At 40.9% G+C, this 19,046-nt stretch overlaps 1 protein-coding gene across 1 annotated transcript in view; it reads left to right on the forward strand.

Annotated features, from left to right (window-relative positions):
- Positions 1-19,046, forward strand: part of EPRS (glutamyl-prolyl-tRNA synthetase) — a 75,260-nt gene that overhangs the window by 18,600 nt on the left and 37,614 nt on the right. Inside the window, exons 7-12 of the mRNA XM_015425356.1 lie at positions 1,435-1,561; positions 5,134-5,326; positions 6,311-6,482; positions 12,561-12,794; positions 13,584-13,668; positions 15,762-15,821. Of these exons, the coding sequence (XP_015280842.1) occupies positions 1,435-1,561; positions 5,134-5,326; positions 6,311-6,482; positions 12,561-12,794; positions 13,584-13,668; positions 15,762-15,821 (871 nt within the window). The remainder of the gene's footprint in view (positions 1-1,434; positions 1,562-5,133; positions 5,327-6,310; positions 6,483-12,560; positions 12,795-13,583; positions 13,669-15,761; positions 15,822-19,046) is intronic.

Here is a 19,046-nt window from a genome sequence, read left to right on the forward strand (position 1 = left end):
CTCTAGACTTTTACCATCTAATTCCATCATCATTCTTATTTGAAAAGCTTCATAATACCTTTCCAATTGTGGCATACCCCAACCTAACTCCTCCTTTGAGGAGTATATCACTTTCCTTGCTACTCTGGCTTTCTTCTTCCCAAACACCCAATTTTCAGTTTCCTGATCCCATATTACTAACTGTTTCCTGGATATCTGTTCTGGGAGTACCTGAAACAAATATATCATCTTAGGTATTATAAACATTTTAACTGCCCTTATCTTCCCCGGTATACTCAGATATATTTTATTCCATTGGTTTAATTTTTTTGTATCTTTTTCCATGCTATTTTGTAATTTATCCCCATCAAATTTTTAATATTTTTTAATCATTACACTCAAGTATTTCAACTTCTTAATTCCTAATTTCATACCTGTTATTTTTGCTACTTCTTTTTGTTCTTTTAAGTCTATTCTACTAAACATTATTTCTGATTTTTTAATATTTACCCCTAAACCTGAATACATTTTAAAGTCCTGTAATATTATCATAAGTTCCCTCAAGGCTTCCAGGGGATTCTCTAACACTAATAATATATCGTCTGCAAACAAATTTAGTTTAATTTCCTCCTTCCCTATCCTATATCCCTGTATCCTAATACTATTTCTAATTCTGTCTGCCAATGGCTCCATAGCTATTATAAAAAGCATTGGGGATAAAGGGCATCCCTGCTTAACTCCTCTTTGAATCAATATTTCACTGGTATGTCCATCATTAATTTTAATCATGGATTTCCCTTCTCTATATATTTCTTTTAGTGCATTTAGAAAAGATCCTTCAAAACCAAGTTTTTTTAACACTTGAAATAAAAATGTATTATTCAGTGTTTCAAAAGCTTTATAAACATCTAATTTCAAAAGGGCTATCCTCCTCTTATTGTTATTACCATGGTATAAAGCATTAATCACATTTCTTATGGGATGCCCAATAGCTCTCCCTTTCACAAAACCAATTGCACTATAGCACTGAGGACTAGTTAAGCGAGAAGCTCTGGTTCTCTATCCACACCTGAACAGTATAGTGCCATATGCTGTTTTGAAGAATTTGGGGGATATAAACTGAACCTAGGATGCATGCCTCATGCCCTCCAAAGTTCTTCAGACTGTTGATTTCTTCTTTGCCTGTTGTCCTCCCCCCCCCCTTTAAATGGTGCTTTGTTTTTGCTTTGGTGTTTTCATTCTTTGTTCTCTCCTGCTTTCTCCTTTGTTGCATACAGAGAGCTAATTACGTTTACACTAGGAGAACTTACTGTATTTATTGAGAATATTGTAGCAGCGGAGTATTCCTATACTGCCTTTTTTCTTTTGTGTTATGCTGTTTCTGACTGACTTACCCTTTTTCCTCTTGTCCAAAGCATCACAATTTTTTGTTCTGTACAATTATTTTATTTTTAGATACTTACATATTGGCCATGCAAAAGCTGCTTTGTTGAATCAGCACTACCAGGTCAACTTCAAGGGTAAACTGATCATGAGGTTTGATGATACAAATCCAGAAAAAGAAAAGGAGGATTTTGAAAAGGTATAGTAGAATTGCTGTGAAAGCCATTAATTTATGATGATGGTGCAGAACTGAATTAAGCCAGGTTAACTGCTTTGTTTTTCACATTGTTCTGTTCGCTTGTGAGGTGTTGAATGCAAAGAACATAGTTACTTTGGATACTGTTTGTACATATACTTGCTGAAAAATACCATGAAGAAAATTGTTTATTGAAGATACTGCTATATATTTACAAGTAGTATTTCTGAATAGAACTAATTCCAGTTACTTCTGTAGAAGACAAGAGACTCCATTTTTGGATACAGTTTCTGGAGTCAAACAAAGGGGATGTAACTTAGTTTAGAGCACATGGTTTGCAGGTGAGTCTGAGTTCAAATGCTGTCATGTCCAGGTGAAGGGATCTCTGGTAGCACAGCTCAAACAGCCTGCAATTGAGATTCTGAAATCTGCTGCCATTCACGGTAAACAACAGTGATAGGCTAGATGGGCCAATGGTCTGATTCCATATAAGGCTGTTTACAACTTTATTCCTTTACACACTCTCCTGGAAGTAAGCCTCATTAGATTTGTTGGGCGTTACCTTTGAGTAGATATGCATAGGATCAGACTGAACATCACTGAAACTTACTGGGTATGAAAAAACTTTTAGTAGAAATGGTGGCAAATGTCAGTTCTTAAAAAAAGAATTCTGCTAGACAGCCAAAAGCAGTGACAGAATGAGGCTCTTTCCATGCACATACATGCACAGGATGTCTTTTTAGATACGGAGAGGTCAGCAGAGGAAACAGAAAGGTCAGTCAAAGTTAACTTCTTTTGAGACACAGAAAATGTGTGGCTAAAGGTGAAAGTAAAAGTTGGCTGCAAGCTGCCTCCTGGGAAGCTCTTAATGGTGCAGTGCAGCAAATTCCTTTGCTTTAAAGGCACTCACCAGAATGGGCACCCCTCTCTTCACTGGCAAGCTAGAAAAGTGCCTTTGTGGAACATTGGAATCTTGTGTGAATTTGTTGCTTAATCCTAAGCATGTTTACTCAGAAGTAACTTCCAATGTGTTCATTGGTATTTGCTCCCATGTAAACACATAGGATTTTAAAGTACGAAATAATATCAATATAGAGCCTGGTTCTCTGTGAAGCCAGTCTACTACTTCTTTTTCCTTCTTATTTTAGCAGGCCACTTATTCAAGGGGATGAGATCCTCTCTGACTTTTTGTCCCTGCTTTTTGTATGGCTCAGAGTGATTTGTGCTTCACTGCCTCTTTTTTAGGGTTACCAGGTCCTATTGCCCTGGCAGCGAGGAGTGGGAGGGAGCCATCTGGGAGTGGGTGGGGCTGAAATTCTGTGGTTACCATAGAGTCGTAGGTCATCACAGGTTTCCCCAGCAGCCAGCTGGCCTGCAGCAGATTGGAGCCCTGAAGATCAGGGGAATCCCCTGGCCACGCTACTCTTGTTTCACTGCATTGTACAAAAGACAACTTTTGCATCTCCCTGCTTGGAACACTCCTTATTTGAAAAACCCTGGTAGAACAACATATATTGCAAATTTCTTCTTAGTCTCTGGGCTTCATTCTTTCTTGAAGAATATGAACACCAGGTTAGATCCTCATTTAATTCCTGTGTTTTAATGGCCAAGAAGAGGTCTAGATTCTTTTTATATATAAAACGTAACTTATAGAATCATAGAATCATAGAGTTGGAAGGGGCCATACAGACCATCTAGTCCAACCCCCTGCCCAATGCAGGACCAGCCTAAAGCATCTCTGACAAATATTCCTCCAGCCTCTTCTTGAAAGCTGTCAGTGAAGGGGAGCTAACCACCTCCCTAGGCGGCTGGTTCCACCTTTGAACCACTCTGACTGTGAAAATGTTTTTCCTAATATCCAGCCGATACCTTTCTGCATGTAATTTAAACCCGTTGCTTCAGGTCCTATCCTCTGCTGCCAACTAGAACAGCTCCTTGCCATCCTCCAAATGACAGCCTTTCAAATATTTAAAGAGAGCAATCATGTCTCTCCTCAGTCTCCTCTTCTCCAAACTAAACATTCCCAAGGCCCTTAGCCTTTTCTCGTAGGGCTCAGTCTCCAGACCCCTGATCATCCTTGTCGCTCTCTTCTGCACCCTCTCGATTTTGCCCACATCCTTTTTGAAGTGAGGCCTCCAGAACTGCACACAGTACTCAAGGTGTGGCCTGACCAAGGCAGTATACAGAGGGGCTATGACCTCCTGTGATTTTTGATGCTATGGCCCTTTTAATACAACCCAAGACTGAATTTGCCTTTTTTGCCACTGCATCACACTGACTGCTCATATTTAGTTTACAGTCTACCCTTACCCCAAGTTCTCTTTCGCATACACTACTCCCCAGAAACGTATCCCCGATCCTGTACTTGTGCTTGACATTTTTATGGCCAAGATGTAATACTGTGCATTTATCTTTGTTGAATTGCATCCTGTTTGCAACTGCTCACTTCTCCAGAGTATTCAGGTCTTGTTGAATTTTAACTCTGTCTTCTTGGGTGTTTGCTACTCCTCCCAATTTGGTATCATCAACAAATTTAATGAGTAGCCCTTCTACCCCTTCATCCAGATCATTAATAAAAATATTGAAAAGTACCAGGCCCCAAACTGAGCCCTGTGGCACCCCACTAGACACCTCTCTCCAATCTGATGAAACGCCATTGACCACCACTCTTTGGGTGTGGTCCTCCAACTAGTTCCCTATCCACCGAACCATCCTATAGTCCAGTCCACAGTCTTCCAGTTTTCCCATCAGAATGTCATGGGGAACCATCGAAAGCTTTACTGAAATCCAGTGACAGGTTTGTAGTTTCCTGGGTCATCCTTCCCTTTCTTAAAGATTGGGATAACATTGCTCTTCTCCAATCTTGTGGCACATCCCCAGTCCTGTAGGAGGCCTTGAAGATGATGGACAGAGGTTCTGCAAGTTCATTAGACAGTTCTTCGAGCACTCTTGGGTGCACACCATCTGGCCCAGGGGATTTGTATTTGTTCAGTGCAGCCAGGTGCCTCTCCATAACCTCCCTGTCAATGTCAACTGGACACTCAGGTGTCCTGTTATGTCTTATACCATCTCTAGATGGGCTCGAGTTCTTTTGGGAGAAAACAGAGGCAGAAAAGTCATTAAGCCTGTCTGCTTTTTCTCTGTCCTCCACCAGAGTTTCTCCTTTACTCCCAAAAGCGGTCCATTTGCCTCTTTTACCTTGCGTTTGCTTCTTACATACCTGTAGAAGTTTTACTTATTGTAGTGAGCCCCCCTGGCCAGACCCAATTCATGCTGAGCTTTGGTTTCTCTGATGGCTGATCTGCAGTACCAAGTAACTCTCATATACTCCTCTTTAGAGGTCTGACCTTTCCTCCATTTCCTGAACATTTCCTTTTTCTCCCTTAGCTTATTCTGAATCTCTCGGTTAATCCACATCGGTTTCTAAGAGCCCTTACCAAATTTCAAATTTCCAGTTACCTTCTGAGAAATTAACTATTGAAAAATCCTAAAAAACATACCAAGTAAAAGCTAAAATTCTTTTACTGCAAATGTGTGTGTATGGTAAACTGTTCTTTAAAATCTGATATTTGCAGGTTATCTTGGAAGATGTTGCAATGCTGCATATTAAACCAGACCAGTTCACGTACACGTCTGATCATTTTGAGACAATAATGAAATATGCTGAGAAGCTTATTCGGGAAGGGAAGGCTTATGTAGATGACACACCAGCTGAACAAATGAAAATGGAACGAGAGCAGAGAATCGAATCCAAGCACAGGAATAACTGTAAGATGCTTTCTCTATCTTTTGTTATCTTTACTTTGTTAATGAAATTTCTCTGAAACTTATTAGTTGAATCTATCGCATCTAAGAGCTTCAGGTGTTGAATTAGTGTTTTAAAGTGACCTTGCCTGAGTTCTCACCCGCACTATTCCAGTGCCATCCTGAGCAGAGTTGCACCCTTCTGAGTTCATTGAAACCAGCGGGCTTAGAAGAGGGTATCTCTGCTTGAGATGGCAGTGTTAGTGACGTAGCTTGTAGCATGCAGTAGAGAGTTACTCTTTAAGCAATCTGTCTCTGAACAAGATTCTGAGAGAGAATTGGGGGGGGGGGGGACTAAAATAACACGATCCGCTTGCAGAAGGTCTCAGATTCAGTCAGTGGCATTTTCAGTTCAGTCTGGTAACAAGGCTGGGACAGATTTCTACCCAAGATCTTGTGGAGGTTGTCAGTCATGTGGGAACAGGGAGTGACTTGATTTGCTGTAAGGGAGCTTAGTGTGTGAACAAAAAATGTTCAGAGCACTGACATAATTTGACTCCTGATATAATTATTTGAATTTTAAATCTGGATTTACCATGACTTTCCTTTATGTAAAGTCCGATCTACCAGGAGAAACTGAAGAGACCAAATGTCACTTGAGAAAAGAATATTGCCACAAATAATTCTAGTTATAAATAGTGGCTTTAAATATGTTCTTGTTCAGAAGGACCTAACATTTGATTGAGAAAATACAGTATCAGAGCTGGGTTATTGAAGTATAATAATAACATCGCTAAGTATTTTCAGAATTCAAAGCACTTTATAACAGTTGTATATGGTAGGCCAGTATCATTATCCCTGTATTACATGGTGGTGGTGGTGGTGGGGAGACTGAAGCTGAGAGAGAGTAACTTCTTGAGAACACAGAAGTGAATTCTTGGTGGAGGTGAGATTTGAACAGGTGGTGAATGTGTATGCTATATGAACTGAATCCTTTCCATTCAACAGCTGTTGAGAAAAACTGGCAGATGTGGGAAGAAATGAAAAAAGGAACAGAATATGGGCAGACCTGTTGTCTACGAGCAAAAATTGACATGACTAGTAATAATGGATGTCTGAGGGATCCAACTCTTTATCGTTGTAAAAACCAGCCACACCCGCGTACGAGAAATAAGTACAAGTATGTATTCTGTTCAGAAAAAAAGTTTATTTTGCTTTCCATTCAGTGCTGTTTCCAGGGGATGCAGCCAGACCACCTGTAAAATAAAACGATCATTTGGTTTTCAAGTTTTAGAATTTGTTGCTGACAAATGCACTTGTTGAGTATTAAATAGTACAAAATGCATCATGAACAAGTGGAGAACAATGTGTTTAACTCTATAGGGATTGATCATTCTTCTTATGGTGGGATTGGGAGGAAAACTCAGGTTCTTGTGATCCCACCTTCTGTGTTTGGTATGATGGTGGGTGAATGAGTAAACTGGAGAGACTGGGCATTCATTTTAACATATAATCGCTCCAGTTGACTTGCTAACTTCCACAGATGGTTATTCACTGTCTACTGATATAGGAAAATGGTTTTCTTTATTTACAGTTTTAGTCAAAGCATTGACTGTTGAATTTAGTCTGTTTTTCCTTCTGTGCCCCCCCCCCCCAACTGCTGCTGTTCTGTCAGTGGGACAGAACTTTTTACAGTTTTTTAAAAGGTCATTGCAGACATTGGCTAAATGGATTTTACTGTCTGTAGTCAGTGTGGAGAGTTCTGTGCATAGTTTGATCTAAGGCCTACCTAATGACAAATGGTTGACCACTAGTTTAAAACATCTATTTCCAGCTGCATTGTGAGAAATTCAGCAGAGAAAAGACACTGAAATGATACCTTTATCCTTGACCTTGCACTGAAATGCTTCAAACCAAAGGATTATGAAGTTTAACAAAGTGGAACCGTTGCTATTTTTAGTTGTACTTTGTCTGATGAAAGGCAGTTTGTAGGTTGCTAGTTGTGCTCTGCTTTCATTTCTCATAGATATTTTTTTCAGTTTATAAACTCTCCTAAAAAGGAGAGAACTTTATTGCTTTTTATATTAGAAAGGGGGGAGGGTGTATAGCGGGGTAAAGAAAAGGTCGAGTGATGTTTCCATTAGTTTGTTAGTCTGTTAAAATTAGTAAAAAAAATTTCTTCTTTGGCTTCATTGTGGTGGTCAATCGTCTTTCATCATCTCAGTTAAAAGAATGTTAAAAAAAAAGGAATTAGTAGTGTCCCACTGTTAAACTGTTAATAAATGGCTTTTCAGACACCCTGCGAATTAGTTCTTCTATCTTCGGGCTGATTTCTTCTCCAAAACGACAGGGGAGGTCCTCCTCTACGCGCTCCTCTCCGTTTCACTGCTTCTCTTCCGGTCATCGCTTTCAGGTCACAGCATGCATTTGTCACTTTGCATCTCCCGATCCGCCTTCCCGATAAAGTCCCAAGCTTCCAGAACGATTTTTTCTCTTTTTTTTTGTCATTCGGCTTTAAAATAAACGCTGTCGTTCTCATAGCTAGGTCATTTATCCACATCTCCGTTTTAAGGGCATTTTCCTTTTTCATCGCTGCTTTCGCTTTTAAGGAACAAGCCCGCAAGAGGCAGTCACTCAAACCGGAAGATCCACCCTTCTTGTTACGCAGTTCTTATTTCAGCTCCGACATCTTTTTTCATTTTGTTTACATTAATCAAAGTTCACAGGGTGCACTTAGAAGGTAAATCAGCATCATTTTCTTTCAGCAAATCAATCGCCCGGTGACACCACCTTCCTCGACTTTCAGTCTCCCCCCCCTTTTCTCCGTGAAAATCTCTTTTAAACGGGAGTACCAGAGTATCTCCTCTTTCGCTTGGGGGGGGGGGGGACACAGCATGAGGGGAGCCTCAATTTCCGACCTTCTGGTCGAGAAAGTGGCTTTGCCCCTCGCACGCCCCGAGTCGGAGCCCCTTCTGGGGCTCGTCCGGGTCTCCACTTGTGCGGATCCCCCCCTCGGCCGCAGGTGGGTGAGACACCCTCGGGAGCGCCCCGAGGATGCATCCGCCATTCGCGGAAGCCGGACTGGAAGCCTTCTCATAGATATTTTTTTGACTTCACCCTAAAATTGCATTCAAATGAAAGCTTTGTATAGAATAAGACTTTGAGGAAAGCACAGTCTTACAGTCCTATTTTCCCTTTCTTACACTAATGTGCAGAGGGCAGCTGCAGGGGAAAATTGGTGAGGGGGAAGGAATGTGTACCCATTTCCTTGCTTATCAGTTCTACCCTGTGAATACCACCCCCCAAGGGTGTTTTCCTTGGTTGGGCTCTGAAAATGGGAGTGAGCTGGGGGAAAATATCCTGCAGGAATGGGACATCTTGCGGGCAAGAAGTGGCAGGCATGGGTGGGGCTGAGCACTTCTTCCTGTAGTTCTTCCCATAAATGTTCCATGTAACTGACAGGGAAATTTTTGAGGGTTCCAATGAGGGGTTCAAACAGAGACAGTGGACTTCAGTGGAAAATAATTTATTAAGTAGTTTGAACGGTTCAGCAAAAAAGAATTTATTAAGTAGTTCAAACTATAGAGGGATTCTTACCAAGGAAACTGAAAGTAAGTCTCCAAAGTTCTAACAGACACACCATGCTTTATATAGTATCATCTTTCACCTCTTGGTACCCTGTGAACTGTTCATTACATATTCACTATGTTTTCTATTAACATTTACTACATTTACCAATTATATTTCTTTAATGCACATTTCGGCACTTAATTACAAAGGCACACTAATCCTGAAGCTAACAGGCATTTTACTCAATGGTAAACAACTGTTTGTGGTAATGTTTTCATGTTCTAACTTCTGAATATTTCCCCGAGGCTAGGCTCAGGACAGACATCACCAAGTGTTTGTTTATCTTGAGTGCAGCACTAGAGTTCTACTTCAGGCAGGCACATTAATTCTTAATGTGACACCTTCTTATGATTCTAGCAGCATTTATGACATTAGCAGAATTCAGGAGGAGTTTAGGACATACAAAGATTTTAAGTTTTAAGGCACACAAGGGAATTGCTTTTGGTTAATTTCTCTGTCATAATCTTATACTTTATCTCTGCTATTGTAGGGCTGGGATATTTCCTCTGGAATGTGTGGTTTCCTCAAGAACAATTTTGCTTTGTTATAACTAATAAATAGAATCAAACTGACTCCACTGCTAGAAATGAAATGAAAAGAGAAACCGTTATATATTTGCTTTCTGTTTCTCCCTGCAGCACCCATTCTGGGAACTGCTAACTCATTCCACTGATGAAATGAGTTAGCAGTTCTCAGAATGGGTGCTGCAGGGAGAAACAGAAAGCAAAAATATAAATGATGAAATAACAGAAACAAATCTCAGCAACTGCACACCAGTGCCCATGATTACAACATAAGTTGCATAAGAACATAAGAGAAGCCAGTGCTGGCTTAGGCCAGTGGCCCATCCACTCCAACACTCTGTCACACAGTGGCCAAAAATACCAGGTGCCATCAGGAGGTCCATCGGGGGGCCAGGACACTAGAAGCCCTCCCACTGTCCCCCCCCCAAGCATCAAGAATACAGTGCATCGCCTGCCCCAGCCTGTGCGTTCCTATCTATACCTTGTGGCTAATAGCCACTGATGGACCTCTGCTCCATATGTTTATCTAATTCGCTCTTGAAGCTGTCCATGCTTGTAGCTGCCGCCTCCTCCTGTGGCAGAGAATTTCATGTCTTAATCACTCTTTGGGTGAAGAAGTACTTCCTTTCATCCTTTCTAACCCGACTGCTCATCAATTTCATTCAGTGCCCATGAGTTCTTGTATTGTGAGAAAGGGAGAAAAGTACCTCTTTCTCAACCTACTCTATCCCATGCATAATCTTGTAAACCTCTATCATATCACCCCTCAGTTGTTATTTCTCTAAGCTAAAGAGCCCCAAGCGTTTTAACCTTTCTTCATAGGGAAAGTGTTCCAACCCTTTGATCATTCTAGTTGCCCTTTTCTGCACTTTTTCCAATGCTATAATATCCTTTTTGAGGTGTGGTGACCAGAACAGTACACAGTACTCCAAATGAGGACGTACCATCGATTTATACCGGGGCATTATGATACTGGCTGATTTGCTTTCTTTCTTTTTCTTTTTTTTGAGCCCCCCATAGGGGATTATTTAATTTGCATTTCTAAAAACTACATACTAATAAACTAGAACGAAAATAGGGGAGGGTAAATACTTACTATGGGATAAAGTAAAGAAAGCCCACTAAAATCCCAAGAGATGGTGGTCATACATACTGCTTATCAAAATTAGCTTTTAGCTCTTTGTTCAATAACAATTCATTGACTGTGGACATATTGCTTTTAGCTTATATAGTAACTTAAACCACTTCTAGTTTTGACCTATTTTAAAAATCATTATAACAATTAATTACTAAAATATATAGAGTTTTCAAAGTGTAATAACATCTCATTTTTTCCTTATCCTTTTGTTTTCTCAAATGGTAGCTTGTCTTCGGGGCAACTGCCCCTAACTTAGAGTCCGGATCCTCGTCTGATTCTGTCGCTGCTCCTTCTTCTTCGCTTTCATTGGTTCTGTCTTCTTTCTCGGGTTCTTTCTCCCCTGGTGGGCGACTGTGAAGATACAAAAATTCTTGTGCCTTTTCAACAGAGTCAATTTTTTCTTTCTTATCCATAAATTTGAAGATTGTGCCTTCGGGTGTCATCCATCTGTAGGGAGCTTTTCTTTTGTAGGAATAGTACTAGGTCTCTGTATTTCCTCCTCCTCCTTTTTATTTCAAATGGTATGACCTTTAACACTTTTATTTCTTTGTCTTTGATTTTCAAGGTAGCTCCACTTGTCGCTTTGACAATTTGATCTCTCACTTGTCTTCTCGAGAATCTTACAATCACTTCCCCCGGCAGATTATTTTTTCTTATGAATTCTGGATAAGATCTGTAGATCATATCTATTTTACTTTGTAGTTTGTCCGCTTTTATATCTGCCAAAGGGATCACACATAGTCTGTTTCAGATTCTCAGTCTTATCTTTTGGCTTTTCTTATCGGGGGAGAATCCCCCTCCCGCCCCCGCTTTTAAAGGAAGTTTCTGGCTTAAATTTTCAGTGGTTCTTGCTTTAACTCACTCACAGTTCAACATTGAATCCGCTTTCCATTTAATTTTGCTCGGTCGCCAAGCACTTGTTCCGGTGTGCGATTCCTTTTCCCCTACGGGAAGCTCCACAGCGGGACCTTTGGGGCATGGAGGAGCCCCCCTTCTCTGGCTGGTTCGCCGGTGGAAGAGCTCGCTCTAGTGCCCCATGGCTAGGAACCCATTGCAAGGACTCCAGGGGTGGCGCGGATGATCGCGCCCCCTCCCAGCCGTTTGCTTTGGCTACTGTCTCCCAGAGGTCAGGAGAGAAGCAGTAGCCATGGCGAACGCCAAAACCGGAAGCTGGCTGATTTGTTTTCAATTCCCTTCCTAATAATCCCCAGCATAGCGTTGGCCTTTTTTTATTGCAGTCACACACTGTCTTGACATTTTCATTGAGTTACCTACTGCAACTCCAAGATCTCTCTCTTGGTCAGTTTCTGCCAGTTCAGACCCCATCAACGTGTATTTATAGTTAGGATTTTTGCTCCAATGTGCATCACTTTGCACTTGGCCACATTGAACCCCATTTGCCACGCTGATACCCACTCGCCCATCCTCGACAGATCCCTTTGGAGTGCCTCACAATCCTCCCTGGTTGTCACCACCCTGAACAACTTCGTGTCATCTGCAAATTTAGCCACTTCACTGCTTACTCCCAACTCCAAATCATTAATAAACAAGTTAAAAAGCATCAGACTGAGTACTGATCCCTGTGGTACCCCACTGCTTACCACCCTCCACTGAGAAAACTGCCCATTTATACTCACTCTCTGTTTCCTATTAATCAGCCAGTTTTTGATCCACAAAAGGACTTGTCCTTTTATCCCATGACTGCTGAGCTTACTTAGGAGCCTTTGATGAGGAACTTTATCAAAAGCTTTCTGGAAGTTAAGGTCATGCATCATGAAGAGAAACTTTTTGTTCTTGGCGCAAAGGTGGTGGAATACTCCTTCTTGCACTGTTATCATTACATATATTACAACAAGCTAATTCTCAAAGTCAGAAGTTGCTTATTTAATTTTAACGGTATATATAGTACTTAATGTTTAACATGTAAATAATAAACTTAAGCTGGGGTTTTTTGCTTATGTTTCAGTGTTTATCCCACATATGACTTTGCCTGTCCTATAGTTGATAGTATTGAAGGTGTTACTCATGCATTAAGAACAACAGAATATCATGACAGAGATGAGCAGTTCTACTGGATCATTGAAGCCCTTGGCATAAGGAAGCCCTACATCTGGGAGTATAGCCGTTTAAACCTCAACAACACTGTGCTGTCTAAAAGAAAGTTAACCTGGTTTGTCAATGAAGGGCTAGTGGACGGCTGGTAAGTTAAGGGCAAGAACCATATCACATATGTACAACAGATTATTTTAGTTCTCTCAGTTAGCTTCTGATGTGTGATCAGATCATTTTAATTATTAAAAAAATGTTTAATTAGTAGCCAGCTGATACAAACATAAAGATACTAGACTGGCAGCTGGACTGATGACCCATGTTTCTCTCTGTATATATACATGCAAATTATAATTCTAGGGCTATTTAGATTCTGAGTTAAATGAATGCATTCTGTTGCAGACTTTTAAGTCAAGGAAAAAGGCCCACTCTGTTGTTAACAGCATATTCCTTCTTGTATCTCTGAAGAGTCAGATTACCAAATGGGGTATACAAAATGTCAGAAACCTTCCCTACTATATAATGGTGAAGGCCTGTTCTTGGTTCTGCATAGCAAGGACTCTCTCCTTGTTGGTTTTATCCCAGCAGCAAATGCAGAGGAATGCATATTGGCATTGTAGCTTCCATATGGGAGTTTTTGGTGCACTTTCCTCCATCAGTTCTCCCAAAATGTCTGCCATTCTTGCAACTTATGTTTGTTGGACATTTTCTTCTTGTTTACCCTGGAAGGAAGAATAGCAATTAAATACGTATTTAAAATTAACCAGCATTAGAAATTTTAATGTTTAACATCCTTGGTTTATCTAGAAACCATCATTAGATTGTCAAGATGTAAAAGAGAAATTAAATAAAATGCTCCAAGTTCATACAAGAATATTTTTTTTGCTTGAAATTAGAACATTTGTGTGTTGTTTAAATGAAGTGTAAACTTCTCTGTTAGGGATGATCCCAGATTCCCAACCGTGCGTGGAGTACTGAGAAGAGGCATGACAGTTGAAGGACTGAAACAGTTTATTGCTGCACAGGTAGATGCTGTTTCCATGCTCTTCCACACTACTGGAATGTCCTTATAGATATTAGGTTGGATCCTATGTTTCCATGCATGCAGCAAGTTTTCAGAAGGAATTTTTATCACCCTCTACTTCTCCCTTGTACCTAGGGGTGCCAGCCTGGAGATCCCCTGGAATTACAACTGATCACCAGACTACAGAGATCAGTTCCCCTGGAGAAAAATGGATGCTTTGGAGGGTGGACTCTGTGGCACTGTACCCCACAGTGGTCCCCGTCCTCCCCAGGCTCCATCCCCAGATCTCCAGGGGTTTCCCAACGTGGATCTGGCAACCCTGTCCCCCATCCCCCACTGGGGGGGGGAGCTGGCAAACCTACTTGCACTCCTGCTGTTTAGTGTTTGGGGGGGGCGGGGACTGTAGAACAGTGTGCTTATTCATTCGGGGGTTGCGACTAGAAGAGGAACTGAACAGAAATGGCTTGCCCTCATCCTGCCTTCACGGCTAATTCAAAATGCGGATCTCTAAGAAAAGTTTGGGAAATCCACTTTTGTAATACTGGGTTTGTAGTCTTTTCGCATTTATTCAAATTCGTATTACTGTCTGTATTAGGGCTGCCAGCTCTGGGTTGGGAAATATCTGGAGATTTTGGGGGTGGAGCCTAAAAAGGGCCGGGTTTGGGGAGGGGAGGGGACTTCAGTGGGGTGTAAGTGGCCATTTTCTCTCCGGGTGAACTGACGTCTGCCGCCTGGAGATCAGCTGTAATAGCGGGAGATCTCCAGCCGCCACCTGGAGGTGGACAATGCTAGTCTGTCTCTGTCACGCTTTCCTGTGGCCGAGGAACAGAACCCAGGATTGGGTTTGCAGTTTGATCCATAGTGGTGGAAGTCAGTTGGGGCACCCCCCTTTGCTTTCTCCTCTGTAAGAGAATGTGGTGGTGGTGGTGGAAAGTCACTTATAGAGACCCCCACAAGGTTTTCAAGGCAAGAGACATTCAGAGGTGGTTAAAAATAGCTTCTCTCTAATTGTAGTGGGAAATTTCTGGAAATCTGGCACTGGAGCTGCAACTGAAAGTGAAAGTACGAACTACTGTTTGTATAGATCTGGGAGGAAACCCTGCCTCCTCCTGTTTTTTTCCCTTTTACTGGCATTTGGAGGCTGAGCTGCTTTTGTTCTTGCCAGCAAGCCTTTCAGTTAGTATCTGCTGTGTTGCTAACTAGATTGTTACTGGGGCAGCATCTCCACCCAATTTCAGGAACAAGTCTTAAAACATATGCTGTGGGGCAGAGACTACAGGCAAGGTCATGGGCGCTGTCCCTCCAGGGTGGATGTTTTGGTTAACTTTGTTTATATCTTCAGCCTTATATCTTATAGCAACAGAATACCTTTGGTAACTGTATTTACATGTGTGTTTGTATGTGGCTGCATCTGTTAGAGAGAACCTTGTTTAGAATCTCCTATAGATTTTCTGAAGTTACCTGCTCTCATTAAGTCTGATTAACTGATCTTTCAGTGCTGCTTGAGTTGAATTATTTGCGTCAAATGTTGATGGATTGTGGTATAAACTGTTGTCTTGTGCAGCTTGAAGTTTTTAAAACAGACTTATTGATAGTTGCAAGGTACAGAGAAATCTAGTAGAGCAGCAAAAGGAATTGTGTGATAACTTATTGCTCCTGGTTAGCTAACTTAACACTCTAGAAGCTGACAGGTGCCTCGATAAAGTCTCTGGACAGTTTTTCCTATATGGAATGTTTATTTATACTGTATTACTTTTTTAGGCAAAGGAGTGTATAATTCTGAGTTTATATGGTGTTTAGATTGAAATCTCACTATACTGGTCCAGATAAACACACCAGAGGCATTCAAATAAGGATGTTTGATGTTTGTTTAAAGCAGCTTGTACAGTTAATTGTATAAAAGAAGCCTGGTCTAATGAACAATCAATCCTTAAGGTAGATGCTGTCAGACTATAGGTTGAGAAACTCATTATTGTACTTTTCATTATATATTTTAACAAGATTAGATGAACAATACCTGTGGAATTATTTCAAGGCGTAGTCCTAAGGCTATAATATTATTTTCTTCTTTTTAAAATCTAATATATTTCACAGGGTTCTTCTCGGTCAGTTGTAAACATGGAATGGGATAAAATTTGGTCATTTAACAAAAAGGTATGTGCTTCTCCATTTTAGTGTGATGATAGTTCGGGTTGTGCTGGTAGCAAATCCAGCATTCTTTGGAATGCTCTTCAAAGAGTTGCAGTTGAGTATGTTGCATCATCCAGCTCATTTTCAGGAAAATGGAATGTCCCCTCTTGCTAACAAGGGCTAGCACTAATCTTGCTGATTTTTGCCAAACGAATACTGAATTGTTTTTCTTGGATTGTGTGGGAAGGTGATGGAATTTTGCTGATGTAAATCTGATATGAAAACTCTGCATTTCATTTTTCTGCTTTCAAGCTGCGAGCTATCTGTAAGAAGGTATTACTTAATGCTTTTTCTGCCTTAGCATATAGCTTACAGTATTGTAAGCATACGTAGCATAAGCCATCATTATGCAGCTTCTCATAGCATAAACACATTTGCTTACATAACAAGGGCTGTATATATTAACATATATATATCTTATACCCATCTTAAAATGCATTATTCCTGTTCCAAAGGGGGGTGGGGTGTCAGTCTTGATTTCTCAGTAGAAAAGAGAACGTCACTCCAAGTTACCTGATATTGTCTGTGCTGTCTTTCTGCATTGAATGTACTGAGAGCTTTAACTTTTTCTCTCTTAACACAGTCAGTAAAGCTCTCCTGTTCCTTAATTGAATTTCAAATAAGGAATACTGCATCTTGACATGGTTAGTTGCTTTTTGGCAGCAGGTGCTTGGACAGTATAATAAGGCGAACCGTTAGTGTCTGTCTGCACAACTCTGTGGATGTTCCCATTCTTTTAACTTGTGTCTGGATTCTTGCTTGTGTCAACCAGGCTATTTCCAGATTTAAGTGTTTGCTTGTCTGGCATGCATTTTGTATTTTCCTATAGCCCTTTCTATTTTTTTCTTCTTCATCTATATGAAGGATTATCAATTGGTTCTTTCTGTTGCTGCATAGGGTGACTTGTTTAAGTGTGAGGAAAATTTAAAGTTTAAGCTGTTGGGCTACTAATTTTTTCGTACTGTATATTGCCTGTCACAGTGCAGTCTGATTGGAGTGAAAGTGGAGACACTGAATTGTTCTGTAGGAATGAGTATTAGCCACATGAAACTGCAAAACAAATGGGTTGGTAACACTAAAGAAAAGCAGACTGTTATGAGATGTTACAAGAATATCCAAAATACCCTTATTCTCCATTACAGTAAAACTAGCAAACTCTGGGCCAAATTAAGGTACTTCTTTCTTGTGAGTAAGAGAATAATTTTGTACCTCTGCATGACTACTAAAAATGGGAAAGTTGCTGATAGATGGATCAAATTTATTAACTCTGGAGTGCATGGACCCACTGTGTTAGCAATCTGTTCATTTTTCTAGTGGGTAGGCAAAGGCATGAGTAATGATTGTGTCTGAAGTAGTTACAAGAATGTGACATCTGTACTGGATGTTAAGTAGGCAATCCTAGCCCTATATAAGCCAAAAAGCTGTGAAACATGTTTTTGTAACATTTTTGCTTGTCATATTCCAGTAGAGCAGGGGTGTCGAACTCATTTGTTACAAGGGCCAGATCTGACATAAATGGGACTTTGTGGGGCCAGGCCATGCGTGTCATAACATGTAATGCCAGGTAGCAGAGATATAAACTTTATAAAGGACACAAACACAATTAAATATATTTTTTTTACTTAAAATACAATATGCTTAAAACTCTTGCAATATTTTGTTTATTTAACAGTCTTCGATAACTGACACCTCCCAAACCTTCCCCCCGCCCAAAGATGCCTATTTAAAATGGAAAGGTGGGGGAATAGTGGGATTTGGCAGTGCAGTTTTTAAAATAAAACATCAAGAAAAAGTACAAGGATCACAGCAGAAACTAAAAATATAAAATGTTTTGAGCCTAGGAACAAAATGGCTGGGCATTGCCAGCTCCCCCCCCCCCTATACTCAGAGTGGCAGTGGCTCTTTCCAGTGTGATGTCCCCCTTTGGCTGTGGGTTCCCAGATTAGAGTACTCAGGCGCTCTTTCTCTGGTCCATTCAGCTTGGCTCAAAACATTAACCCTATATTTGCAAGGAGACCACTCATGCAAGCAACAGCTTTGGGTATACAAACACTGGAAACTGAAACTACTTGAGCTCCACTCAGTTGAAATACATTGCAGGACAGACAGAGTTGCAAAGAAAATGTGGAATGGATTTCCCATTAAGGTCTCTGGGCCCAGACAGACTACTCTTGGTCTGGAATGACAGCGACCAGAGTGAAATGACAGCCAGCAAACTGAAGAAGTTGAAGGAAATGCATCTTTTAACTATCTAGAACGGGCGTCTTTGCAAAGGCTGTTTGGAAAATGTTATGACTATGGGGACTCCTATCAAGTTGCACTGATTACATGGACTTTATGTCTTATCTTCTAAGGAGGAAACGTATCTTATGCCTTATCAGAGTTATTGTATGCACTTATTTTGTTGTTGTGACTTCACCAACTTTATATTTGTTAAATACAGTTTATATTTTGGCAATATCAGATGGTGTTTCTACTAGTGGAATTTGCATATCTGGGACCTTTGTGACGGTAGTTTTTCCCCCTTGTTGTTTGGATTCCCTGGGAGTAGCAGAAACATTCTGGGATTGGCATGAGGACCCCCAGAGTGAAATTCCATTCCCGGAATGCTGCTGCTACTCCCAGGGGCTGTCATTCCACTCTGCGCCCTGTCATTCCAGTCCCAGAATACAGATTCTATTGCTAGGGACTGTCATTCTGCTCTGGGGCTGTCATTCCAGTCCCAGAACACTGTTTCTACTGCTGGAAACAGTCCCAAATAGTCTATCTGGGTGCAGAGATCTTAATGGAAAAATCCATTCCGTATTTTCTTTGTAACTTTGCAAGCCCAGAAGGGCTTCCTGCCGAAGCAGGCAAAGACAAGATGGAGGGAGCTGGGAACTTCAGCAGCCTCAAGCTTCAAAGGGTGAAGACAGGAGGGGGGGAGAAAAGAGCTGCGGGCCTGATTAAAGCCATGGGCGGGTCACTTCTGGCCTGAAGTTTGACAGCCCTGAGTTAGAGTATTGTTACAGTAGTGGAAAGTTGGGAAAGCAGAATCTCTTGTTAAGAGCAGCTGTTTTCAACATAGGACGTAGAGAATTTTAAACTCCACTCTCTGATTCTTCTAACTCAGTATATGTATGTATTCTTTCTAGCTTTATATCTTCTATTTGTCTAAAACATTTACATATAGTACTGAGTAATAGGACA

Source organism: Gekko japonicus, unplaced genomic scaffold, assembly GCF_001447785.1.
Source record: "Gekko japonicus isolate JY-2015 unplaced genomic scaffold, Gekko_japonicus_V1.1 scaffold153, whole genome shotgun sequence".
Classification (NCBI taxonomy): Eukaryota; Metazoa; Chordata; class Lepidosauria; order Squamata; family Gekkonidae; genus Gekko; species Gekko japonicus.